Here is a 27,958-nt window from a genome sequence, read left to right as displayed (position 1 = left end):
AGGGTAATCCCCTGTAGCGAGCGGATTACTCACCAGCACAGCACCTCCTGCTGGTCAATTTGGGAATTAGCTCTCCAGCCTCCAGAGCACCCTCTGCAGGCTGGTGTCTTGCCTGCTGTTAGCCTCCATGTCCCTCCCAGACCCCAATGCCTATTTACATTAGGGTGCTGCCCCCTAGCAGTGCCCCCACACCCTGGGTCTCTCCTCCCAGGGCAACCCCCACCCTCTATCCCCACCTTGCATCAGTGGCTACTGCCAGTCATCATCTAGCCCCCACTTACGGGGGCAGACAGCAGCCTGTAAACCACTCATCATCAGCAAGGGGGTAGGACCCGCTGCCTTTGCCTAACCCCAGGCTATCCCTTTGCAGTCCCAGTACCTCTGTAGGCCTTGCACAAGGCCTGCAGCCTGGGGAGTTACCAGGCTGAAGCTCCCCAGCACTACTCTTCTCAGGAACCCTGCTCAGCTCCCAGGCAGTCAGGTCCTTGGGGGGGGCCTAAGCTGTTGGCTCACAGCCCTTTTATACGGCCAACTGTGGCCTGATTGGGGCATGGCCCCAGCTGTGGCTGCTTGCCCAATCAGCCTAGACTTTTCTCTCAGCCCTGGCCCTCTCCAAGGGCTGGCTTTTAACCCCTTCTGAGCCAGAGCGGGGTGACTGCCCCGCTACATCCCCCCAGAATAGCACAGGCTCAGGAGGTGGCTTAAAGGCACCTTACTGGCACCCCTGAACTATAAGCTCTGTGCTGCACCCCTCAGAGCACAGAAATGATGAGATATGTTTTCCATTTCTATAATGATGTGCTAAAAAATCACTGTATTTGGCCTATGTTATAGTGGCTACTGTTGTTTTTACCAAGGAGATGATCTGAACATGTTTCCACATCACTGTGATTTTACAGAGCCTCTGAGCTATGCCTTTTATTTCCAAGCAGGATTTTATTCCTTTAATGCTTTGGCTGGAAGGTGTGTGTTTGAGGGGGGAGGGGGGTACTTTACTTTGCTGGTTTCGGTTTACAGGATCGCTGGTGGACAATCAGTCTGTCTGGCAGGAAAGTACGCCCACAAATATCACATGGAACTAACTGGCTCTGGGCACTGTTCCAGGCAGCCTCATTTAGAGCATCAAGATCATAGAAACCTTTGGCTGGAAAATTAAAAAAGAAAGTATTAGTTTTCATTCTGGAGAGCCATATTCAGCTTTTTATGGAAAATATTTTCAGGAAATACCTGTTGACTGAGCCTTTTAGTTTTAACCAAATCATCTTGCTTTTGCAAAAAAAAAAAAAAAAAAAAAAAAGCCCTGCTTATAGTCCCAGGGGTTGAATAAAGTTAACTATAAACTCAGTCATTCTGTATTGTACTAAAGCAAGGAGAAAACATTGCTCTTTGTGTTACGGTATGAATTCTTAATTAATTATTTACATCTCTGTATACACATTATTATCAGCAAAGTTTCGCTTTCTTGGCCTTATTTCAAGTTCTGCTTAATGAGTCTGTATTATCTGACCAAGTGGATGGGAGGAAATGTATGTTGGGTATGTCCCATCTGTGCTTGTCTGAGCAAAGGGCCCAATTCTTCTCCAATTTAAGTCAACAAGAGTATTGCCATTGACTTGAATAGGAGTGAGATTAGCCCAAAACCTCTTATGGACAAATCCTGCAGTTTTTACTCAGGCAAAACACCCACTGAGGTCATTGAGACTGGTTCTACAGTCCTTTCCTAAACACATGTCGTATTTTGTTCAACTTTTACGCACAATTATTTCAGTGGGAGTTTACCTGCATTATGAGTACAGGATCAGGCTCTAAAGAAATAGCTGGAGTTTATTTCAGCTACTTAATCTGTATCATAAAACCTTGTTTTCTTTCACCTTGTCTTCAAACTGTGAGCACCAGTCTATTTAAAAAAGCTCCCATGCATTTTTAAAATATTCCATGGTTTCTGTCACTGGCACGATATGGATCTCTTCAGGAAGGGCCCAGGCAGTTTTAATATGATTCATATCCAACAGTTCACATAACCACAATAAGCCTTAGATCTCTTAATACGCCTGTTCCTAATGTTCTTTTTGCTAGATGAGCAACCGACTGGTGTTTCTTTCTTTGGCTGAGGCAAATACCCCTTTCTTTTGCAGGAAATGAATGTGTATTTTCTGTACTTTGGAAAGTTTATTGAATAAAAAGAGAGAGACAGAAAAGGAAAGGAGGTGACTTTCTCCCTACAGGCATTTGTTGCATACAGAAAACAAAAAAACTGCAATCAGTCCAGTGGTTCTCTCCAGTCACACTTATTTTTTTTTAAAAAAAATATGTCAACTATACAAAGTTTTATGTAAACAGATCTAATTTCGGTACCTCTCTTTAGAACACTGCTTGTTCCATTCACCAAAAAGGCTACCCCCCTCCTTCATTTATAAAACTGTGAGACATGTGGTGTGTGTGTGTGGTTTGGGCGGTAGTTTGCATTTTCTGGATGATTGGAATCATCTTAGCAAAAAAGAACAAAAGGAAGATTATTTTCTTGGGGACAGGAGAGTGGGGAGCACATAGTTTTTGCTCAAACATGGTGCTATTCAGCCTATCAGCAGCAGACACTTAGGACCATATTGTGGAAGCTGTCAAGTGCCTCCTTGGGATCTGTGGGCACATAGCACCTCACAGTAGGTACTCAACACCTTGTAGGACTGCATAGGAGTGAGGCAACATGCAGATTCATAAAGGTGCATCCTGCTGTGCTGATTTCTTTAAGGGCATGGCTACACTTGCAGATGTAGAGCGCTCTGAGTTAAACCACCTGAGTAGAGCACAGTAGGGAAAGCGCTGCAATCTGTCCACACTGACAGCTGCAAGCGCACTGGTGTGGCCACATTAGCAGCTCTTGCAACGGCCACAGAAAGCAGTGCATTGTGGTAGCTATCCCAGCATGCAAATGGCTGCAATGTGCTTTTCAAATGGGGGTGGGATGGGGTGGAGTGTGACAGGGAGTGTGTTGTGTGTATGTGGGGGAGAGAGAGTGGGTTTTGGGGGGGCTGCAAGCATGTCAGCATGCTGTCTTGTAAGTTCAGACAGCAGCAGACCTCCTCTCTTCCCCCCGCCTCTCTCTCTCACACACAGCATTCCACAGTAATGGTTGCTTTCCAAGGGCGTATCCGCATTCCTGCAGCGATTCCAAAACAATGAGAAGAGTGGCCACTTGACTTAAGGGGATTATGGGACGTTTCCGGAGGCTGATCAGAGTGCAGTAATGCAACACCTTGTTCACACTGACGCCCGGGCATTTCAGCCAAGGCGCACCAAGCATTAATCTTCTTGTCGAGGTGGAGTACCAGGAGTGCTCTAGCCGTGGAGTCAGAGTGCTCTACGTGCCTTGCCAGTGTGGATGAGTAGTGAGCTAGGGTGCCTGGGGCTGTTTTAATGTGCTCTAACTCGCAAGTGTAGCCAAGCCCTAAGAGTAGATACTTTCTTTTCTTCCCACTTCCCCAAGATAGCTAGTGGCTCAGAATGCTGCTGTTCCACAAAACCTTGAAGTATTCCTTTTTTACCCAGCCATGCCCTCCTCTGTCAGATCTAGTCCTCTATCTTTTTCTCTTATTTTTACTCCCGGTATGTAGTAATAAAAGTGACAATCATAAAAAGAGCTAATGAAATGAAAATGTCTTCTCAGAGTATGTCTTCACTGCAGAATTAACTTGGGTTAATTCAGGCACTCAGGTTAGCCTAGTCTGGCTGAGAGCAGCCATACTGCAAAACAGTACTCGAGTTACTGTGTCCTCACTGTTGCTGCACTCACTTGTATCTGTTGCCGAGACTCCTGGGAGCATATCCCATGGTTCTTTGTGCTGTAGTCAGCAGAGCCACTCTCCAGGGGAAAATGTGGGAAGGAACTGGAGGGCTATATACACTTTGAATGAGTTAGCCTACATCCTCACTGCAAACTGGGTAGGTCATCAGCCCGAGTGAAAGCAGAACCCTGGCTGTAACCCACACCCCACGCTTGCCAGCAAACCCAGGCTGAAAGCATCACTCAAGATGGGAAAGAGGGTTTTATGTGTGGACAGGAGGGAGGTTTACAGGCAACACTCAAATAACAGCCGGAGCTAACTCTGCTGTGAAAACATATGCACAGAATAAATGTAAGGGTTCAATCCTGCAAGGCACTGGGCACTGCCAATTCTCATTGATCTGGGGAGGGGAAGTGAGGAAACTCCGCAACTTGCAGAATCGGGAAAAATTGCAATAATTGAATAAGTGAGAGGAAATGAATGTTTATTTTATGTCACATACAGTATTTTCCACTGTAGTTAGGCTTCCATATGTCACAGTGGGAAGGGTATTTGTATTAAGCTATTAGGGTTTAGAGACAGTAGAAAGATCAATGCAACTGTCTTATTGCATAAGGTATTGTAATTTATATATATATATATATAATGAAGAGCAAAATGCTGTACTGTAGTGTATACAGTAGCTGCTTTTAAAATGTCAACATGTGCTAATAGTTACTACATAGTTAGCATTGGTATTACTACTAGGGTAGGGTTAAAACTCTGGTATCTCAGACACCATTTTGCGGTTACCATTGGCAAATGTTAGTTTGTTTTTAAATGGCCAACATTATAGGTGTGAAAGCTGGCTGAGGTATTAGTCCCCAAATTGCTCTTGCCTGAGGATATTTTGTTCTAATGAATGCATATGTCAGTGTGACACTAAGCACCCCATGTATTCACACCCTACATGCTGTTGTACTAAATTCTTTGTACAAAATATGCCTTGTGAGGTATCATTTGAAAACTTATATCTGACTGATCATGTGATGTATGTACCCAGTGGGTATTAAAAGATATGGATATATGCTAGAATTATGACTAAAGAGTGTTTAAACCAGGTATGTCAGGAAGAGTTGTTAAACATGTCTATCTTAAACAAAGGAAGGTGTCAGAGTAGCAGCCGTGTTACTCTGTATCTGCAAAAAGCTACAGCTCTGAAGTGAGCTGTAGCTCACGAAAGCTTATGCTCAAATAAATTTGTTAGTCTCTAAGGTGCCACAAGTACTCCTTTTCTTTTTAAAGGCAGGTGTCTTTACCTCAATTTACATACAAAAAGTAAACATCAAGACAGGAGGGGGAAGAGATGGCAGGAAACAGAACAATTTGCATTTCAGCAAACACAAGCCGGGGAAGAAAGAGCATGGAGCTCCCTCAGCATCAGACTATTTGTTGCCTTCCTTACAGCTTGAATACATTTTACTTTGAGGGGTAACCCTCAGAAGAATTCATTTAAAGGTTTATGGGTCTATAAAGACAAGGGCTGAAGCTCAAGTGATAAGCAGTTGCATCAACTGATTGTATACAACATTACTGTGTTACAAAAGTATTTAGAGCGAGGTTTTTTCTCAAAGCTAATGACACCCTGGTGATTAATATCATTGTGAAATGCCTGTATTAACACTATATAAGGAATTATGGAGACTCATTGATACTATGTTTTAAAGTCTGTGGCCAAACAGGGAGAAACAGATTCCCTCCTAGACAGGAGAGAAGGTAACTATTTACCTGTCTCCTATGTAAATTAAGTATGTTGGAATCAAAACAACAGAAGTTTGTGATGCAGTGTGCTCCCCACGTAACTGAAGAGAGTAACATAGGTCAGATGGCCCAATTAGGCTGCAAACTGGAGGACATTTAGGCTGAGAGGAAAGCCCTAATCAAAGGAAACTCATCTGTTCAGGACAGGTGGGGATTTTATAGCACTCAGGGAGCTTGTAGCAGAAAGGAGGCTGCTGGGAGGAGGGCTGTAGACACCCAAAATCAACCTTAAGGATGTATTAGAGAAGTATTGAAATGGTAAACAGGGCCATTCTTGTAGATAGTTATCAAAGCCATGTTAAAGTAGATTAAATTATTTGAAATGTAAACCTGTATTATTAGAGAATTAGAAGAAGATACTAATTGTATTTGTCTATGTTTACTTCTATCTTGTTAGATGTTAACAATGTAACCATATTAGCTTGTGGATGATAAACATCTATTCCTGTCTGTTACTATATTCTATGGATTCAGAGATCAAAAGGGAATGTTAACATTTAGATGAAATTTGTGATGTAATAATATCATTGTCTTTATGTCTCTGAAGTTTGTAGTAAAATTACCTATGAACTGCTTGAATGGTTAATAACTTTATCCTAATAAATGCAGCTAGTTACTGGTCTGTGTCTAGTAAATAGAGATTTACATCAAAGCAATGATGTGCATTACCTATTCTTCATTCAAGGAATGCCCGCTCTGTTATCTGCTGTCAAAAGGCTATCATAGCCTACTAGAGGACTATAAATGAACTCTAAGTCCTGATCCTTGCCATCTCAGAACTGCTTAAACTTTTTCAGGGGAAGTTCAAGCCACAAGACTGAGGTCTCCAGGTACCCTGGACTGTCCCTGCAAATTCTTATGGAAGAATTTGAACAAAGTCTGTACATGGACTGCCTATTATTAAACTGATTCTGGAAGGAGTTTTTGCAAATCAGCAGCTCACCATCTTTGCTATGACCTAAGAACTTTATTCATATTTGTAGGTATAATGATCTTTTAACCACAGTAATGCTTTCTTTTCCTTTTAAATAAATCGTAGATTAGTTAATAAGAATTGGCCATAAGAGTGTATTTGGGTAAAATCTGAAATATTCATTGACCTGGTTGGTAATGTGTCCGATCTCTTGGGGTTGGTAGAACTTTATATATGGTTTAGATTTTAAGTAATCCACACCATATTTGACCTGGCTGTCTGGGTGGGAGCCAAAGGCTGGATTGCTAAATGGGAATGATATTTTAGCTCCTTGGTAACCAGTACGGTCTTACAGAAAGTGTTTTTTGACTGGCTTGGTGAATCTAATTATAAGAATAAACCACCAGTTTGGGGGATTTGCCCCATTCTTTGCGGTTCACCCTGATTGACCATTCTCAGCATGGCCCCTCCAGCGGCCACAGTCACTCCCTAACTTGTCTGGATTGCACCCTGAACCCTGTAACAGTTGTACTTGCATATTGATCTTGGATGAACTGTCCTGCTTGAAAATGTGCCTTCCCATGGTGCAGAAAGTAGTCCAGAGTAATGCCTGTGAAGGACTTAGTTACGAAGCAGATCGCAAATGGCTGGTTTTAGATTCAGAAGGGATTGACATATAAGGGGCCCTTACTTGAGAGGCACAGAGCGCCTGTAACTGACACTGATTTGGCAAAAAAAAAAATAGGATGCTTAAAACAAGCTAAACTCTATCATAAATAGATTGTTTCATATGAATGAACACAAAATTACATGTAAAACATTTATCTCTCTTTAAAACTATTTTTTCCCTCCAACTTACACCCTCCCATTTCCTCTTGTTTGGTCTGTAGCTTACCTCCTAAGGATCTGACTTCTGGCTTTTTAGGTTCAGGTCTTCGTAAATGTTTGGGTAGCATGTCATTCTCGTTATGCCATTTTTTCAGACATTGTGGTTCATGGATGCCAATAGATTTAGTTCCAAACTCACGGCCACATATATAACAAACAACAGTGGGTGGCCGTCTGATGGCTGGTGGCTGCAAACAACAATTGCAGTAAAGAAGCATTATTGTTTTCAGAACTCATTTTAGACAGTAATGATTTTAATGGAAAATGATCATATTTAAGGAACTGATCCAAAGCTCACAAAAATCAATGGGAGTCTTTCTGTTGACTTCAGTGGGCTTTGGTTCAGGCCCTAAACCCATAAAGGTCCCTCCTTTATTAAATGGCCACTTGAGCAGGTAGATGCTCCAGACTCTGGGCTGAAAATTCATGGATGTCACTTCATTATTCTTCGACTGGTTAGTTTTAAAGCCTTCTACTCCTACCATCACAGTCATACCCATGGCAGTGGATCAGCATACTAAATAAAAAATTATAGTTTAAGTATGGGATCAAGCAGAAAAAGAGTAGTTTAACTCAGGAGAAAATAATTATTTAAAATAAGATACCTCCAATGATATTGGGGGGAACACAAAAGGGTCACCATCAAAGCAAATAGCTTTCTCTTTAAAAAGGTTTCCCTAGGGGAAAGGGGTAACTTTTTATCTCAGATCCACCACACTTTCATTCTGAAGTGACAGGCCATCATTACCATTGGATAGACACAAGGGGGGGGGGCGAGATAATCTCTCTTATTGGACCAACTTCTGTTGGTGGAAGGCACAAGCTTTCAAACTACACAGAGCTACAACACTGCAAAAAGTTGCCATTGGATGACTGCTTGTGGCTTATGTGAGAACGAGTTAGTGGTCTCAGTCCTGTGCCAGCCACGTCACAGAAAGACATCCACATCACAAAAGTCACTGTTGCAGTTGGCACTCTTTCTGGCACTCTCAGCAGAAAGGCTAGAGACTGAATAAGCACATCTAACCAAGCCTTGGAAATTGTCCCTCGAAATCATAGCTGAAGCACCTTCGTGGAGGAGAGTAGGAAGTCTGATAAAAGATGTACTGTAGCCAGAAGTCTACATGGGCTTTATTTAGAAACGCACGTTAAAAAAATGTAAGAAAAAATGGCTCCTTATTATAATTTTCAACAGCATGCAAATATTTTTCTAAAGAAAACTGAAGACCAGAGAGAAACATCAGAACTGAATTAGATCACCTTCAGGATGGCACGATACCTGTCCTGAACCCATGCTACATGTTAAATTCTCTCCCACCTCCACAGATACACATACCAGAGCTAACTAAAATACAAAATGTGAAAGAAAATTCTCCTTGCTATTTGTAATAAGAGATGATTGTTAAACTATGGAATCTCTGTGATGGTGAGTTTCTTTGGGATTTTTAAAACCACTGGTATTTAACATCAATTTCTATTCCTCCTTAAACTGTCCTGCCCAAATGTCACTGTTTGAATGATCGTTGTTTGGAAGTAAATTATTTTTGGAAATCATCAGATCCCAGTTCAAGGAATTTTCCAACCCAGACTACTCATAGGACAGTTACTAAACACTCTGCTACTTACTGTTCACGGTTTTGTTTTTCACTTGTAAAAAGAGTGATCACATTAATGCCCAATGTCATGAGGAAATATGTCCTCATAAAAACAGCTCCAAATACCTGAAAAAGTCATTAAGACTTTCTTCTAGTGAGTGTGCTTTTTTACAAGGTTATGACCATTTATTGTCTTCACTACCATGAATACAATTATTAAACTCAAAGGCTATATATTTTCAACAATGAACAAAATATGCACAGTAATTTCTTTTTCCAAGCCTGTTTTGTAGAACATAGTACTTACCTGAGAGGTATATTTTTGGTTTGTTATGGCATTCAATTTGACTGGGTCGCAAACTTCCCTTAAGAGCATAATAATTTTTCATCTAGTACTGGATGAGCCAAAAGTTCCCACTCATCAAATTATCTACCTAACTGAATGACAGGGTACCAGAATTCTGACCAGCACTGCTCACATGTGAACAATGGAGCAGAGAAAGAAGTATAAAAGATTAATAGCAGAATCAGGCTCCTGGAAAGCAGACTTTTTTTCACCCATCCCAACCTGTCCGACAGTTAAGGACATTAGCGTAGGGGTGGAAGTCTCTCTAGTATGAATCTTATTAGTATCAGAAAGATTGTCTCTTTGTCACAGGCCATCATAATGACCTCAGTGCGGGACTGGCCATACTGACAGGAATGGTGTAGAATAAAAGCCAGAACTGACCCCTATATTTATCTAGTTAAGTGTAGTAATAAAAAGGTAATTCTGTTTGACACCGTAGATAAATACATATGTAATCGCATGGGAATTATCTGAGTTTTCCATTTTATTCAAAAAGTGCTACCTTTTTGAAACTCAGAAGTAAAGTGCACGGTACTATAGAGAGGAGAGAGGGGAACCTCCACACCCATCGTGATATTTCTTAATGAAACTCATTCAAATGTTTTATTGTCCATTTTTATCTATCCTTTTCTATGTCCTCATATTTTTGTGAATTACCTTCTAACAAAGTGTCCAAATCAGCTCCTGCTGAAATTAATGGAGAGTTTGTCATTGACTTCGATGAGAGCAGGAGCAGGCCCATGTTGTTTGGCAATACATGCTATTTGAAAAAGTTCTAATTCTATGATCTCATTATACAGTTTTGTGGAAGATCAGGTGAATGGTGTAAAGATTTTGCTGGAGTACCAGACTGATTCTGTGTTAAGATGTACAGTAATGCAGAAGAGAGAGGTGGCTAACATTTTTATTTTGTGGGTAAAACATTACAGTAGGGAATAAACAGCAGATGGCAGCACCAGATGCTACAGATCCAGCTGGTAGGATTTTAGGATTAAAGTTATCACCATCTGTTGCCAAAGAAAGCAGAAAAAGAACATTTATAGCACTTCATTAATATCAATCTGCATAGGAAGTAGCAACCATTTTTTTTTCTATGAAAGAGTAGTGCATTCTCTGTAGTACACGACTGGATTTAAATAATATAATTATGTGCCTTACTAACAACATCTTAATGTATCACTATATAATCCAAATAGGATCCAAGAAGAGGGATTTCAGAACTGATTTAATCTCCGAAAGTCAATTAGGCATAGGCTATTGTTTGGTTTATATATCGTCAGACTCAATTAATGTAAATGAGTCCATAGTTTCCATTAAAATCCATACTTTGGATTAAAAAACAACTTTGAACTAACAAATCAGTAATACATCAACTAGCTCTCTCTACAGCTGGACAAAAGATTTGGCAGAGGATTAGAAGAAAATCAGAGCTAGCATAAAAACAGTGGGCCAGACTGTTTGCTTCCCCATGGTTGCTTTATCCTGCATTGGTGGCACATAGAAGCCCAAGAGGTGCTTTAGTGGTACCAACTGGTTCAGGATTCTCCAGTGTGGAGGAATCCCCAGGTGGTGCACAGTCTGTATAACTGACCCTACCTCACCCTCTGATCCAACTCCCTGCACAGGGGACTTGCAAAGGGGAAGGTGTGTGGCAGCACATCCCTTCATTTCAGTGATTCTCAGTTGTAATGACTCCTTTAGACCACTGGAAACAGGGACAAATTAGAGCAGCCATGAGGTTCCTCTGGCTAGTGCTAGCCCAGAATTGGGGTATGCAAGTTTATGCTCCTTGAAGTCTTTAAACCACGATTTGAGGACTTCAATAGCTCAGACATAGGTGAGAGGTTTTTCGCAGGAGTGGGTGGGTGAGATTCTGTGGCCTGCGTTGTGCAGGAGGTCAGACTGGATGATCATAATGGTCCCTTCTGACCTTAGTATCTATGAATCTATTGATGGTCTCTGATTATAAATGTTAATGTAACCGTTGGCACAGAGACTCTCTTAATATATATATTTTACTAAATATTCATAAAAGGACCTGATTCAGCAAAACACTTGATTTTACACATGTGCTTAATTGACTTGCTGATTCTGGACCAAAGTAGTTTGGATAAATATAACATGGACTGCCCAGGATTATTTTCCTCACCAAGAAGCCCTCTATTAATTTCTTCTGATCCTTCTCCTGTCCCTCAAAGGACATGCCCTGAGGCAACATTCCCTCAGGTGAACAGGGCTGAGATGCAGCTCTTTCTACTTTGCATTAACTAGGTATGACTGCATGTTGTACTTTCCAAACTTCTCCTGCCACCAGCCCAGCTCTTTCCCTCTATGCTGCAAAGCTGTTTGCTATTACTTAATTAGCCATTATTTATTTTTAACATAATATTAACACATTAGTAAATTGTTGTGTAGCTGGCAACATAAACAATAGTTACAAGTATTTGCTGGAAAAATACAGTGAAAACTGGACAAGATGACTAAAAATTAAGCTCTACAGATGGTCTATTTCTTGTGTGGTCTTTATGCTATTCAGAGAATTGAGATGATGTTCCCATTATAATTCTCTCTCTCTTTCCACTCCCATCTCTGCTTTGAAAGTGCAGGTCTACACAGAAGAGAGGTTCTGTAAATGTAAAAATGCAGTGTATGGTTTCTTTTCTATTACTGCTGAAGAATTCCCATACTAGATGTATTCAATTTACCAGTGAAGAGATTTCTTTTCTTGTGGCCAGCACTGCAAACTCATCCTCAGACCTGAAAATCAAGCTGGGTTCTTTCCTTCTTGTGCATCATCACTAATATTACACTGTCAGTCAGACCTGTACAGCCCCCATCAATGTCAGTGGAATGAACAGGTGTAACTGACTGGAAATAAGTAAACAAAGTAATGATGCACAAGAAAGGTTAAAATCCAGTTCACGTCATCTTGGCTACACTGGCTGTGCAGTATTAAGAGGAGTAAAAAGCAGTAATAACTTATTTTTGCGAATCAAGTCAGCAGATGTGATTCAATGCACATATATATGTTGAGTAAGAGGGTATCATTTTTACAAAGTCACTTTTTCCGTAGAATCTTTACTGTACATCACTATAATTATGGACTTTTTTCTTTTAATTTTCAAAAAAATATTTTTCTCTTAATTAATTTTTCTTCTTCAGTAAACGTGAAATTGTACACAAAGAGCAACTTTAACTCATATGCATTATAATAGTATTTCATTGTACAATTACACTATATTACATAATGATACAAGCTATTTGGTTGATAATACAATGTAACAATACAAGGTTAATGTACTTTTTTCTACAACCATAGCATTTATATAGCATTTTGCATTAGTTCATATATCCTATGCCATGTGAACATGTGGTGAAGAATCCTACTGTCTATTCACCATTGTCTATCTATCTTATGTACTTATATAGCTACTAGTACTGTAGTATCTGAAAAGGAGGACTCGTGGCACCTTAGAGACTAACAAATTTATTTGAGCATAAGCTTTCGTGAGCTACAGCTCACTTTTACAATCTTTAATGTATTTGTCCTCACAACACCCCTGTGAGCTAGGGAAGTACTATTATAGCCCCCTCCTCACGCACACAGATGGGAAACTGAGACACAGAGATACTAAGGCCCCGATTTATGAAGATATTTAGGCATTGCCACACTCAGCACTGCAAGGCCTAAATAACTTTGATGGCTAAGTCCCATTTTCAAAGGTGACCAAAATGGGAATTAGGCACTGCAATGCTGAGCAGAGCAACACCTAAATATTTCTGAAAATCTGAGCCTAAGTGACTTACCTGGTCTTGTAGGAAATCTGTAACAAAATAAGGATGTGGACATGGGTCTCCTGAATGCTAGACTAATGCGCTAACCACTGGACCATGCATGTTCCCTTTTTTACAGTAGTGTGACTCCACTGAAATCAAATGAAGTTGGATGCTCAGCACTTTTGAAATCAGGCCACTCATTTAGGCTCTAATTATGGATCTAGATGCTTAACTTTAGGCGTTTTTTAAAAAAAATTTCAGCCAAAAGAAAGTACCATTCCAAAGTTGGTACAGAAACAAAAAAATATAGGCTCCATTTTGTTCATGTTCATGTAGCTTCTTGCATACAAATTGGAGTTAGAATTGGTCCCATTAATCTTGGCTCCTTCATCAAATTCAGTGGAAAAACTGCAGACTGTTTACTTATTTTTCATTGTATTCTGAGTTGCTGGCTTTGAACATGCAAAACCCAATGATTTTATTCATGGTTAAGTCTAACATTTAAAAAATGTAAATCTCTGGAATGATTAAAGTCCAAGAAACATTAGGGCTCGTGTTAATTAAATACAAACATCTGATGTCTGTTAAAACATACTAGAAAATGCAAAGCCTGCTTAAGCTGCTTGACATAATCTCTTAATGACCTATAGTGCATAATGGCCTCTTCTGGGGAATACATCTCCCACAGGAACATGAAAATGAGAACCCAAATATCTCCTTTCAACAAGTAAGATCAAAGAAACAGGGATAAATAGGATTAGAATATTTTATGCCTTCCCTTCCAAACACATTATTCCCCCCTTACTCCACTCTTGCTCAGCTGGTAAGAATTTGCATGGAGCAAAAAGATGCCTTTGAAAAAAGTAGGCCTTGAAATTTAAGATCTGATGAAAGTTCACTCATCTCTAGTCTCTGGTGTATCTATAGCAAAACAATCATGTCTTTTTCATAGGTCATATGCATAATAATTTACCTTGTCTGGTATGGTCCCACTTTTTTGTTGAACTTTACTAGATTGATCAGTACATGCTGCAGATACAAGGCCAGAGCTAGGGCCTTTAACAGATTTAGGAGGGTTAGAGCTTGAAGGGCCCAGGCCACCATCCTTTGGTCTGCAACTCCTTTGGTGCACAGGGAGACGATCAGGAAGAAAAGTGCGACCACAGTTTTCACAGGGTAAGAGCTGAGGTTGAGCACTCTGATAAGCTGCCTCATTTGCAGCCTTAATATTATAGGTGCCACCAGTGAGGGACTGAGGTTTAGCAGGCTCTGCTCTTCTGAGATGCTTTGGTAATTTGTCATTTTCAATACGCCACTTCTCCAAGCATTTGGGTTCATGTATGGCAAGAGATTGTGACCCAAATTCTCTGCCACAGATATAGCACACCCTAAAGCCGGGTCTCTTTGATGGAATGACTGGGCGATTCAACTGACTCTGAGACATGTTTGTAGTGTTCGACCGTTTTGATATTATTACAGTGCCTGGTCTCCTTTTCCCAGGGCTTGCTTTTACTATGGAATCTAAACTCACTATTTCTGGCAAAACTGTGGGAAGATCTGACACACTGGGTTTCGCAATCTGTTTTGAAGGCAGGATGGTAGAGATATTAGCAGGTTCCCTTCCAGCACTTGGCGGACTTTTATTATGCTTGCTCAAACTCTTTTTCTTTACAGTTGTTTCCATGAAGAATACAATGTTCCAGGAATGTTCTCTCTACTTTACTTGAGATGGCCTTTTTTCAATGTGATGCTCATTTTTGTTGACTTTGCTTCGCAGGGCAGAAGTTATCAGAGTATAGGGGAGCTGCATGGAGTTGAGGCATATTTCCAGCAATCTGATTGTGATGTTTCAGTGGCAAGGGTTTGTGGGAGTTTTTTGTTGCAGTTTTTTTGTTTTGCCTTTTTGTTTTGTTTTATCCTGAAACAAATTATATAAGAAGAAATTAATAAACACTATCTCTTGTTAAAGGTTGGCAACCAGGGGTAAAGTAGACTCCATTTGCCTTACCACCATGCTATACTTTCAAGCCCCATACAAATAAGCAAGGCCATATAAGATGGTCGACCCACAGTGTCATCTGCTAAATTATTTTATTATATAAATCTGAAACTCAAAACTGTAAAATTGTGGGGTGCAAAGCCAGGAGAAGCAAAATATGGATAAAAGGTTTGTATGAACCCAGGTGAATCAAAGCTGCTGAGCTTCATACAACTGTAAACATAACCCAGAATTTGTTACTTTCATTCCTGACCAAAATGATACTTCATGAAATTTCCCAGTGCTAGCGCACAACCCTCATCAGCAGTGTCCACCCCTCATCAACCCATGACCCTGCAGATAGCTCTCTGTAGGTCCGCGGATGAGTGTGGGATGGGTGGGCAGTCCAGGGAGACATACATCATGTCCTCTCTCTTCTGTCCTGTGTGATTTTAAAAAGCTCTAACTCATTGCAAAATTGCTTTTCTTTTCCTTGAAGCACAGCTCCGCTGGAACCAGGTGCCAGATAATGGAGAGGGACCACTGGGCCCCCAGAATCAAAGCAGAGGCACAAAAGCTCTGTGCAGAAGGCCTTTGCTTTCTATGGAAATCTGCCTTCCTTCCCCCAAAGAAACAACATGGAGGTAACGGCACAGGATTCCCCTTATAGAATTTTCCTTCCCTGGAGTTCCTTGTGGGAGGAGCAATCTGCCCCTCACTTGTCTTCCTCAGAGGCACAAGTTTTTGCCTCCCTGGTTTTCATCTTTATGCTCCTCTTAAAATAGTAATACTTTGCATATCTACAGCACCTATAGTTAAAGAATCGCAAGGCGCTTTACACATATTAGTTAATACTCACAACATCCTTGTGCTCCAGAGAAGTATTGTTCTTATTTTGGAGAGGAAGAATTTAGGCATAGAGAACTAAATTCAGAAGTGGTGTAAGTGGGTGCATTCTATTGACCTAACTGCTTATAGCGGGTCTGAGTTTAACCCTTGTCTAGGGCCACACAGCAAGTGACAGTAGATGAGGTGAGAACAGAACAGAAATCTCCTGTTTCACAACCCACTTACCCTGTTGTGCAGTTTGGTCATGAAAGATTACCATGCTGTCCCAATTTTACTAAAGGAACAACAATACTATCAATGACATTTAAGTTTGATAAACAAAAACTTTAAACGACCCGTGTCTGAGACTACATATAACAGTGCAAGGTCAAAGTCTCCTCTCACTTATACTCGTCTAAACCTGTTGTAAATCTGTGTTATATTGATGTAAAATCAGTAAGTTATATTGATGTAAAATCAGTAAGTAAGAGGGGAATCAGGCTCCTGCCATCCAAAAGGAACATTAAAAATACTGAAAATTTTGACTTGTCATAAAACCAGTTTTTCAGTAAAAAACCCACTCTATCTTTGAAGTCAACCATGATAGAAATATTATGTGCCTCATCTCAAGAAAATACAGGAAATATTGACCATTCCATCTGATCTAAGATTTGTATTTTGATCATTTTTGCATATGTAACCTTTAAACTAATGTCTTGCTGTAAATTACTTTTTATCTCCATGACATCATCCTTCAAAGCATTTCTGATTTAGTGTTGACTGGAAGACAAATTCATGGCCACAGATGTAACAAATTTGAAAATCCAGACAGCATTCAGGCAGATGAAGGTGATTCTGCATGAAAGAAAATAATACAAGACATGTAACTGACAGACTAGATAAAACCATTAATATGAAGTTTTGAACTACATGTATTTTTTTAATTGAACTTTAAATTCACCATGCAACTGGGAAATTAAATTAACAATGAAGTTTGGATCATAACACTTCCTTGGAGAAAGCAACAAAATAAACTGTACATCCTTTGATACAAGATATTAGGCTGTAATTTTAGCAAGGTTTCTGGGAACAACTAAATAAAAAATAAACATACAACTATATATTTTGTTCATTTTGGATTAATTTTGTACAGTGATTGGATACCAATAAAAATACAGATTCCTGCTGGAACTGTACTTTTTCAGCTTACCATTTATGACACTCCTTGAGCTCAATTTTCAAACTTGGTTTCCTGAAAGTGAAATTTTCAGTGAAACTTTGTGGAAATGGAACCTTAATGACCAAAATAAATCTTTATTAATGTCTACGCCTGTTAGCACAGCACAGTTGTGGGAGTGGGAGATGGATTCTCCTCTGAGTTCCATATCATCAGCAGAATTGCAAACCCGGTTCTAATAGCAGCGCCAAATTCTGCTCTCAGCTATGCTTGAGCAATTCTGTTGAAGATGAACTTTATTAATGGGGGTGATGCATATGCAGAAAAAAGAACCCAACTTGACTTTTAGAACCCAAGAGGGTCTTGCAAGTTTTACTTGTAAACATAGCAAATGGAATATGCATGAAATGGAGGCATTAAAAACAAAGAAGCACAAAAAACAGAGATGCATGATGCTGTTTTTACGGAGTCACTTTTCAGAGTAAAACTTCACTGTATAAGCTGCACTGCCAAACACCCTCAACATGCCCTACTTTACTGAGAGTTCAGAGGGTTCAGCACTGCACATGAAATGCTAAATGACTCACGTGATCACAATCATTACTAGAATATCCAGATCCCACATCTGGATACTCAGATAGACATTTAAATGTGTAAAACAGGCATTTTCTAAGAAGATATTTAGATTTTGAAGAAATTGCCCATTTTCCATGCCTAAGTGCTAATCTGAGTATTCAAATATAGGTGTGGGTGTTCCTGTTTATTAATGTAATCACTTATATTGCAACCATCATGAAATGTATTGCTAACAGTTGGTCATAAGAGACCATTCACTCCCATGACCAATACCAAGCACAATGAACATCCCAGCAGCTTTTAATGAGATTGCTACTTAGCATTTATATCAAATTTCAAGTTGCTTCACAATTTCAAAACACTAAATCATTGATTAATTAATCCTCACGGGTTGAAAGCTAAGCTTTATTGTCCCAACTGTACGGCTAGGGAAACTGATAAGGAGATTTTAAGTGACTTGCCCAAAGCTTCACAGTGTCAGTGGAATAGCCAAGATTTGGACTGTGTACTTCCTAACTACTAGTCCTATGCTCTGAACACTAAACCTGTTAAAATCAGTGAAATACCATCTCAGATAAATGCATCTTCTGCTGCAGCTACATATTTAACAACCAGAATCCTTTGTACCTTTGTAGTACTTGACATTGGAAGATCTCCAAGCCTTTACAAACATGAATGAACTAAGCTTCCCAACAAGCATGTAGGATAAGTACTGTTATCACTGTTTAACAGATGAAGAAACTGAGGCACAGAGAGGTTGAGTGACTGACATAAGCTCACACAGCAAGTCTGTGGCAGTGCCAGGGATAAAATCTAGATCTTCCAACTATCTGACCATTCTGCTTCCTAATAGCCCCAGAGCCAGGCTCTGGACAATCACAAGAGGGAGCAAATTCTGAAGCAAAGGACTTGGCTATTCACTTTCAAGAATTCAGCTCTCCGCATGTTTGAACATTGGGATTTTTGCCTTTCTTATAGTTTCTGTAAATTGTCCCCTTGATTTATGTATGTATTTTACATGCGAGTCCTATTAAATGCAAGGTGAGCTATGTAAATACCATTCTCAACAAACTATTTGACAAATTTAGCTCCCTTTTCTGTTTGCAAATTATCCACAGAGAGTTAGACTTTTACCAATTTGTTAGTTATTCAAAGTTATTTGATAATTTTTACTTATTGGCAAAAAGAAAAGGAGTACTTGTGGCACCATAGAGACTAACAAATTTATTTGAGCATAAGCTTTCGTGAGCTACAGCTCACTTCATCGGATGCATTCAGTGGAAAATACAGTGGGGAGATTTATGTACATAGAGAACATGAAACAATGGGTGTCACCATACGCACTGTAATGAGAGTGATCAGGTAAGGTGAGCTATTACCGGCAGGAGAGCGGGGGGGGCGGGAGGACCTTTTGAAGTGATAGTCAAGGTGGGCCATTTCCAGCAGTTGACAAGAACCTCAGATGTTCAAGACGCTCAGACGTTTATATATTGTATATATAATGAGTCTGCAAGCCCCTTACCTTTCATAGGGCTCTGAATTTTCTGGCCCTTTCTGAAATTACTTCCCTGGGGTTCAACTCTTCACCCTACAAATGACTTTAGTCACTGAATGTGTGGTGGGGTGTGCTCCACAACAGGTGCACATGGTTCCAGATTTGAATTCATTGGCCAACAGAGCCTAGCAATAAGGTTGCTGTAACTACATGGCCTTTCAAATAGTAGAAAGGGATTTTTAGGAGGACTACCCATTGAACACAAGTTGGAAGGTAGCCAAGGCCTTTTGTCGGGATGAAGGAAATGGAGACACTAACGGGTCACGTGGAGGGAGGAGATAATGGTTGTTGGAGGGTCAGGGGAAGTGAACGTCGGAAAGTTCAGCTAAGTTTTAAAGAGCCTCTGAACCTGGTGTGGTTGTACTCATCATCTTCTGTTCTATTTGCTGGTTTATGTCAGATTGATTATTATGTTACCTGAAAGGATTTGAAAGTAACATCAAGCAATACACTGATTCCCACATGAAAAATGTTGGCTGACTCAAGCTATTTTATTATTAACAGTGAATCAAACAATAAAGGAAGCTATAAACAACATATTAACAATATAACCTATTGTTGGATTCCCAAGCTCTCTGTTGAAATACTTACAGAATTATTCTTCCTTATGGGGATTATACCATTTGATCTACATTTCTTCCTGCCAAATTGACCTTTGTTTGTTGGAAAGTAAATATAAATTCAGTGTGAACTGAAAATGTATTTGAAGAGTTCAAAACCCCCTTTCTCTAGCTTAAATCATAAAATACATTGAATTCATTCAGGTTTTTGAATTAATGCTTCTGTGTAAAAGGTAAAATAAAACATTTTTTTCTTTTCTAAATGATACAACATTGGAAACCAGTTATGGTTTGCTATCTTATATAGCTCTGTTAGCCAATATCTGAGACCCCCTGCAGTTCCCATTGAGAGCAGCAATTCTAAAAATAATGAACTAGTCTGATTCAATTAAAAACATATGGAATACAATGGCTTCAAGCTGAGAGTGACACTTTATGTATTACAGACCAGAATCAAAAGTGTGTAATCAATATAAGTTTGACCACCCACATTCCTGTTCTGTATGGGGAACAGGACTTGTAGCATATCAAACTTTTTAACTAATCCTAATCAAGAGTTGTAACAATGGCATCATAACCAATACATGTTATTTTCTCTTAGCTTTTATGTGTGGGTCAAGCATTCAGTTTGAAAGGCTCTAGGTTCAGGAGGAGAATATCTCACTGACATGGCTATTATTCTGATTGTTGTGGACTTCTTTCATGGCTGTGTTGGAACTTGGAACCTCTCTAGTTTCTCTTATGTAAAAACCCCTCAAAACCCATTAGTAGGCCATTTTATGAGTTTGGATTCCTTAACTGAATTCTAGGCCAACAAAACACATCTATGCTTAGCAAGGGCCAATGCTAGTAATCCTCAACACTTCACCTTTGCACTTAGCAGGAATGCCACATGGACAATTCACAACCACAGAACAGTATGTATCTTTTGGAAGATCACATAGCATAAGGTCTCCTGGTGCCAGGATAGACTATTGCTTATTCAACAGTAAAATGAAAAATAAGTAAAACTAATTATACCTTCCAAAAAACATTCTGTTTTATAAATACTAACTTGAAGTCCTACACACTTAAGTCCTTAATCAGTCAAAACTCCCTCTGACTTTAATGGGAGTTTCACCTAATAAGGCCTGTAGAATTTGGCCTATTGCCTTTTTCCCTTCACCATCATATAAGAGTTCATCTGCTCTTGCTGCTTATCCTTTATCTGATGTCTGAGGGCATCATTTCCCACTTGTAACTCCATATTTATTTTCACATTAATCCATGAAAATGAATGGGGGTCTCAAACAGGCTAAAGTAAAAGTTATAATCTCGTTTGTGACATCACATTTGGGTTTTACAGAAATTACAACATGGCAATCAGGTTTCCAACATCACATGAGGCATGGACATTATTATTATAATTCATTATTCATATTAAAATAGCAATTCGAGGCTCAGGAAAAGGTCAGGGCCCCAGTGTGCAGGGCAATATACAAGCACAGAGTAAGAGACTGCCTGGGCCTTGAAGAGATTATAATCTAAATAGGCAAAACAGACAAAGGGTGGGAGGGGAAACAGCAGCACCGAGACGTGAAATGATTTGCCCAGGGTCATACAGCAGGTCAGTTGCAGAGTCAGGCACTGGTATATCTAATTATAGAATAACTACCAGTTTGGGATGTGAGCCCTATTTCTCAGCAGTTTGTCCTGAATCTGGTATTGTCAACTCTGACCCACTGAGGCATGGTGACACCCAGAGCACCCCACAGGGCTGAAGCTGGGAGCCTCGAGCCCCAGCGTGCCCCAGGGGGATGAAGCTGGGGGCCCGATGTGCCCCCTGCAGCTGAAGCCCAGGGCGCCCCTCCCCCCACTTCTGGGCCCTGGAATTTTTACAGTATGTTGGGGTTAACTTAAACAGCAGGTTTAGAAGAACACAAAACAACCCACATTTTTTCTGCTCTGCATGTGTAATTTTTTCTGACTTACCTTGTGATTTCAGCACCTAATTCCCTACATACTGATCCCCGCTGTGAGCATCCAGGAGTGGGCAAGGAACTGGAAGCAGCACAGTCCCTTCTCTCTTTCAGGACTTGGAAGGTTAGCATTTTCTGTTGCTATGGTAATGGGAGTCTCCCTTTTGTCTCCCCCACGTTGCCCAGCAATGTGTCAACAAATGTAAATTCACAGAGCTCCTCAGAAGCTGATTGGCCAGCTTCATTGTTTGGTTAGAAAAAGGAAGGAGGAGATGTGTTCAGGAAAAAACAATGGGAGGGTGTTTTTGCAATCCCCATAAGCATCTTCAGTGGAGTGGGATGCCAGGGTGCAGCAGCTGGAGCTCCCTCCAGATCTCCCTCTCGCTGCTCTATCACTGACCTACACCAGGGAAAGAGGAGGAAACAGAACTCTCCCCACTCTGCAAATACTCCATAATCATTGACCTACATTAGGTGAGGATGTGTAGGATGCAGGAGGAACTGCCACTGGAATACCTGCCCACCCCCACAAGTTGTTATATAGTTATATCATGTATGATGTCAGTGTGTGGTAGGAGATGTAGATGGATACCCTTAAATTACATAATCAGTCAGCAGTGCATGTGTCATGCCTTGAACTTCCTGGGCACACACCTTCTTCAGCACTGCTAGTACAGCTTTTTACCCCTCTAATCTTCTTCACAGGACAGTTGCCTGTAAATATTGGGCAATCTTGGCTGTTTTTCTTACCTCTATCTTGAGGGCCCTGCAGATCTCTTCAGAACCCACTGACTGAGTATGCCTCTGTGACCGGGGTTCCTAGTGAGGAGCCAGCTATGGTCACTCAATTAGGGTGAACTGCAAAGAATGGGGCAGACAATCCCCATAAAACTGGTGGATATTCCAATACTTAGATTTACCAAGCCAGCATAAAACAGCTTCCTTATTACCTTACTGGTTACTCAGAAGTCCAAACAACACAGTTCCCCTTAGGCTTCCATCCAGGTACCCACGTCAAATATGAAAATTTCTGTAAATCTTATTTAATCATATAAAAGAAAAGGTTCTACCAATCCCAAAGGATCAGACACATTACCTTCCAGGTTAATGAATGTTTCAGATCTTATCCAAATACATGCTACAACCAATTCTTATTAACTAAACTAAAATTTATTAAAAAACAAAAGAGAGAAAGAGTATGGTTAAACGATCAATATACATACAGACATGAGTTTGATTCATTGAGGTTCAGATTCATAGGAGAGATGGTGAGCTTTGTAGTTGTAAAGAGTTCTTTCAGAAATAGTTCATAGGTTATAGTCCAATGTCCAAATCTCATATTCAGGGCGTACCAGCATAACTGGGACCTCAGTCTTGTGACTCAAACTTCCCCTGATGAAGCCTAAGCAGATCTGAGATGACAGAATCAGGACCCAAGGATCTTTAATACAATTTCATGTCTTTTGACAAGCTGCAGTTCCGCAAGGAACAAAAGGTAATTAGGATGATTTTGAAGGAGTCCATCACCCGTACCTAGCTATATGAATTAACGGAATTTGCTTGTTACGCCACCATTCACAGTACATTTCAAAGAGAGATGAATACCGAGATACCCCGTGTTACATTTTATTTAAATGCTAGGATATTTTTTTGACCTCTGAATTATCAGAATACAGCATAGACAGGGACTGTTGATTACATTGTGGACCCTACTCATACATATGTAAATACACAAAAACACAAACATTGTCTCCCCACATGTCTTTTAAGGGTTATTTATTTTGCAGAATGTTTAACCTCTTCTAGCCATGTGTCACAGCTTCTGACATCTTGGTTTGACAAAACACTAAACTTTTATTTAACCTGAGTAAACAAACATAACCATAGGCATTCAATATTTTGCCAAATAGTTGAATTTTTCCTTGGAAAATAAACCTATTTCTGCAGGTAAAAATCCCTAACACAGCATATGCACATGATAATAGTGCTGAGGGCTTATACATGAGTGCTATAGTCATTTCATAACTTTCTTAATAAAAAACCAACCCTCAGTTTTTGAAAATTTGCAAATAATGCCTAATAGACACCATTTATTTAAGATATTGGCAAGAACAATGTTTTGTGTTCTGCTAAGCAACAGAGATCTGTTGCAAACAAACCCTAGCACCAGAGGTGTGTTGAAATTATCAGTGATGCAGGTATGCTGCTAACAAGGAAGTAAAGAAAATAATGAAGTAGGATTTTACATTATTTCCCTCTCTTGCTGCACACCCTGTGTGTGAGATCACCAAACCAATTAGAATAGCAATTAGAAATGACCAGTTAGAATACCAATTGCCAAACCAATTACCAATTAAAATATTACTTACCAAGTACACTACCAATTTACTAGCCAGAATACCAATTTTAAAACCAGTTACCAATTTCTAATATAAAATAAAAATGAAACGTAAGTCAAAGTATTCAACTATTATGTCATAATATTGGTCTAACCCCATTTTATGTTATGTTATAAATTATAATGTAATATAACATAAAAGCTGAGTTGATAAAGTTGAAACAGTGATTTTTACCTTATCACAACTAAACATTTTGAAAAGGTTGAAATGAAATGCCATTTTCCAAAACAAAACTTTTGAACTTGTACCATGGGAAATTTTGATTTTTTTCTGTTCTCATTTTGGAATGAAAAAATCAAAATGCCTGAATTTCCCATGAAACTGGAATTCCAGGTTCCAGCCAGCTTTAGCAGCAAGCATCGGATACCCACCTTTGAACTCCCCTACACCCACCCTTACGGCTCAAGATTCTATTACCTCTTCTGGGATGCGCTCTGTGACTTTCCTGTTAAAACAGTTTAAGAGCCTCATTTCCCATATTGTAAACAAATTTTTCTGTGGTGATAGAAGGAATCGAGTTTACATTTTTTGTTTTTTAATTGAAAACTGTGTGGAACAGTGAGAATGCCAATGAAAGCTGAGGGCACCCCGCACTTTGCAGAATCATATCCCTGGAGAGTTAAAACCCAAAGAAGGACTTCTATATTTTCTTTTAGGTCCCAGGGCAGCCACTGCAAATAGCCTTTTTCTGATGGTAAAGGGGCATCAAGGCATGAATCTATTCTTTTATTCATGTCATAGACTTCTTCCTCCAATAATGCATAATACAGTTTTAGCTACTGATAAGGCAATGCCAGTAATTGTAATTGTAGATCCAACTCTATAAGAGCTATTTATTATAATTGGATAAAAGTAGTTGGCAACATTGATACTGCAAACCCATTGATAAAGAAAAGGCTTACACATGTCTACAGCATCTATAATGTCCAGCCATCACAACTCAGAACTTTGGAATTCAGCAGCTCAAGACAACTTTCATGAAGTCACCATTCTCAGTTTTACATGTGATAGGTATCACTGTTCTTTGCATCTATTTTATACATTTTTTTCTGGGATCAAAAACATACTGTGAATACTGTAAAAGGACCATTCTATGTTTCGAATGCTTATATATTTCTCATCACATATTATGGACCAAGGTATCAGGGAATGTACCATGTTCTCAGATTGCTTTCCCACTTGACCTTACACTTATTATACAAGACACTCTGATGACTCATAATAAATTAGTATAAGATTGACATTTGCTTTTTATCCAAATAGATCAACAAATCATTCTAATATTAAAATCTCAGTCAACTAATGGAGCAGAATTAGTAATTTACATTAACTAATGCCTGTAATGTAAATGTCTAGAAATTAGTCCTAGGAATATAAGTGGAGCCCAGCCCATCAAGATAATTAATGTCTTATTATATACATTTTGTAAGATCATACTCCCCATTTGTTCCCATGCTTGCTAGAGAGGCACCCTGAAGAGCCTCCAACAATCATGGGCTCTGGATTAAAGTCCAGTGTGGCTATTTTACAGATTTTGTTTAAGAATTAGGTCCAGATGGTAAATGAATTAGAAATGACACTATCTTATAATTTCCTTAAGTTTAACTTTTATCAACATGTTGAAGACACTTTCAGGATCATAACATTTAAGAATCTCCTGATCCAAATTAAAGAGGAAATTCCTGTCCTCTGTAACCAAGAGACTAGAAATTGCATTTGTGAAACTCACTTGCACAAATTTGAAGAGTACAATGCAAGGCTACCTCTGTCTGATGGCATGATAAGTGCATCAGTGTTTTATAGCTGTTGAAAAGTTACTGCAAGACTAACCTGTTTAATTAGTTACTTTTTCAAATCAAAATTATATTACAGCAAATTTTATGGTAAACATTTTTATTAGAGTATTTTTTTTAAAAAAGTTTGTAGTTAACATCATACATCATTTACTGTGTTTATTATTTCTGATGATCAAACAGTGATTGTTATATTTTCTAGCATGGAGAATCATGAATTTTTTTCTATGTTTACCAATGTCTAGTTATCATCACTCTCCTTAGCGCCTCCAGGCATCTGCCTATGTTTGCTACTGCTAGAGTAGAGACAACATCCATATTTTGCATTCAGATAACTCGAGTGATGGTCAACAGTATAAAACCCTAATATAGAAAGTATGTTTTCAGCTGAAACTGTGAAGTGCAAATGAAGTTAAGCACATGATTAAGTGTTTGCAGGACTGAGACCTTATTTATTTCTGGTTGGCAAGGGGGCAATGGAGGGGGTCTTTTTCTTTGTTTTAAGGGTCTGAGAGATTCATCAATAAATTATTTGTATGTATGCAGGACAAAACTGGTCACAATAAACTCACTTTATGAATATGTCTATAGTCATCATACCTGATAACGATTATATCTCAGTTGCCATGTTTTGTGTCTTGCAGAATTTGGAGTGGGAGCTGGTTTGGAGGATGACTTGGAAGAAAACAAAAGGAACAAAAAAGCTAGGCTTATGGAACAATCTTAAAAAGGAGCAAGGACAGGGGAAGGAGAGAGGTCTTCAATTACTAGGACTTCCTTATTTTTACAACTTGTTATTATTTACTCATGGAGGAAGGCATATTGTGAATACACAAAGAAAGATATTTTGTGATGTACTATTCTTGGTTTCTTGTTTGCTTTACCTCTCATTTAAAAATATTCATAATTTGCTCTCCCCTTCAGCAATGTATCTATTATGTATTGAACAGCATTACTGAGCTCAGTTGTGTTTAATACAGTGATGTTTGGATGGCTGAAGATTTAGGAGTGTGACTTTTCTTGCCATAAAATGCAAACCTATACTATAAACTTGTAACCTCGAAAGCAATAGCAGTAGGAATTTTCTATTGCTTCCGCTGCCTTATATATGTAACCCTTCTGCCAGGTGGAGTCAGCAGCAACAAGGGCCAGGTTCAGTATCTAGGGGTTCCTTTTCAACAAATCAACACAAGACTGTCTCAAGACCATCCCCACCCAGTGACCTGGGACAATTACACACCACCCCCTGGCTGCCTGTAAGAGGCAATACTTCCCCTCTCGCAAGCACAGAGTGTGAATCTAGCAAAACCTTTTAATAAAAGGAGGGAATTAACTCGGCATTAATTTGGGAAAACACCACAACTAGGGTTCATAAACACAAAGCATGAGCAAAAGATCCACCCCCAAGTAAGTTGGGCAGTGTCCTTTTCCCCTCAGGGCCTTAAGTCCAGCAACCCAAAAGTCTCTTTAACGTGCCCCCACCCCCGTACCCAACTCACAGTTGCTGTCCTTGGCCAGTGCAGCCACAGAGTTCAGAGGTTCATCTGCAGATTTCACCTCCCACCCTGTGTGGAAGGCAGGGGCACTCACTCATCACCCCAATGGCCGATTGCCACGACTCTGTGGGGCTCTGCTCTGGCCCTCTCCTCCAGCCTCCCTGCTGGCCGCTTGCTGCGCCTCTCTGCCAGCCGCCCAGCTGGCCATTCGCCAAGATGTCTTTATGCCCCCCCCCACAAACTTAACACAGCTCTCAGTGATTTCAGCTGTTAGTGGGGGAGCCTCACTGCTGGTGCACAATGGGTAGTCTCCTGCAATAGAGACATTGTCCCAAAGTGGGTCTAATACTTAGACCTAGGTATCAGGTTTCAGAGTAGCAGCCGTGTTAGTCTGTATTCGCAAAAAGAAAAGGAGTACTTGTGGCACCTTAGAGACTAACGAATTTATTTGAGCATAAGCTTTCATAAGCTACAGCTCTCTTCATCGGATGCACTAAGTATCAGTGATTTCAGCTCTTCAGCATGTAACAAGAC

At 39.7% G+C, this 27,958-nt stretch overlaps 1 protein-coding gene across 2 annotated transcripts in view; it reads right to left on the bottom strand.

Annotated features, from left to right (window-relative positions):
- Nucleotides 1-301: 301 nt before the first annotated feature.
- The window catches only part of LOC102942100 (zinc finger protein 474), a 41,325-nt gene continuing 13,668 nt past the window's right edge, over nt 302-27,958 (bottom strand). Inside the window, exons 1-5 of one of the 2 annotated variants that reach the window (XM_037901613.2) lie at nt 21,750-21,853; nt 16,641-16,765; nt 14,078-15,022; nt 7,391-7,571; nt 302-1,144 (exon numbers count right to left, since the gene is read on the bottom strand). In XM_037901613.2, the coding sequence (XP_037757541.1) occupies nt 993-1,144; nt 7,391-7,571; nt 14,078-14,788 (1,044 nt within the window). In that variant the 5' untranslated portion in view covers nt 14,789-15,022; nt 16,641-16,765; nt 21,750-21,853 and the 3' untranslated portion in view covers nt 302-992. Of the gene's footprint in view, nt 1,145-7,390; nt 7,572-14,077; nt 15,023-16,640; nt 16,766-21,749; nt 21,854-27,958 lie in introns of those variants that run through there. The other variant, XM_027828975.3, reaches the window with a different exon arrangement.

This window comes from Chelonia mydas, chromosome 5 (genome assembly GCF_015237465.2).
Source record: "Chelonia mydas isolate rCheMyd1 chromosome 5, rCheMyd1.pri.v2, whole genome shotgun sequence".
In the NCBI taxonomy this organism is placed as follows: Eukaryota; Metazoa; Chordata; order Testudines; family Cheloniidae; genus Chelonia; species Chelonia mydas.
This window is presented reverse-complemented; position numbering and strand designations above follow the sequence as displayed.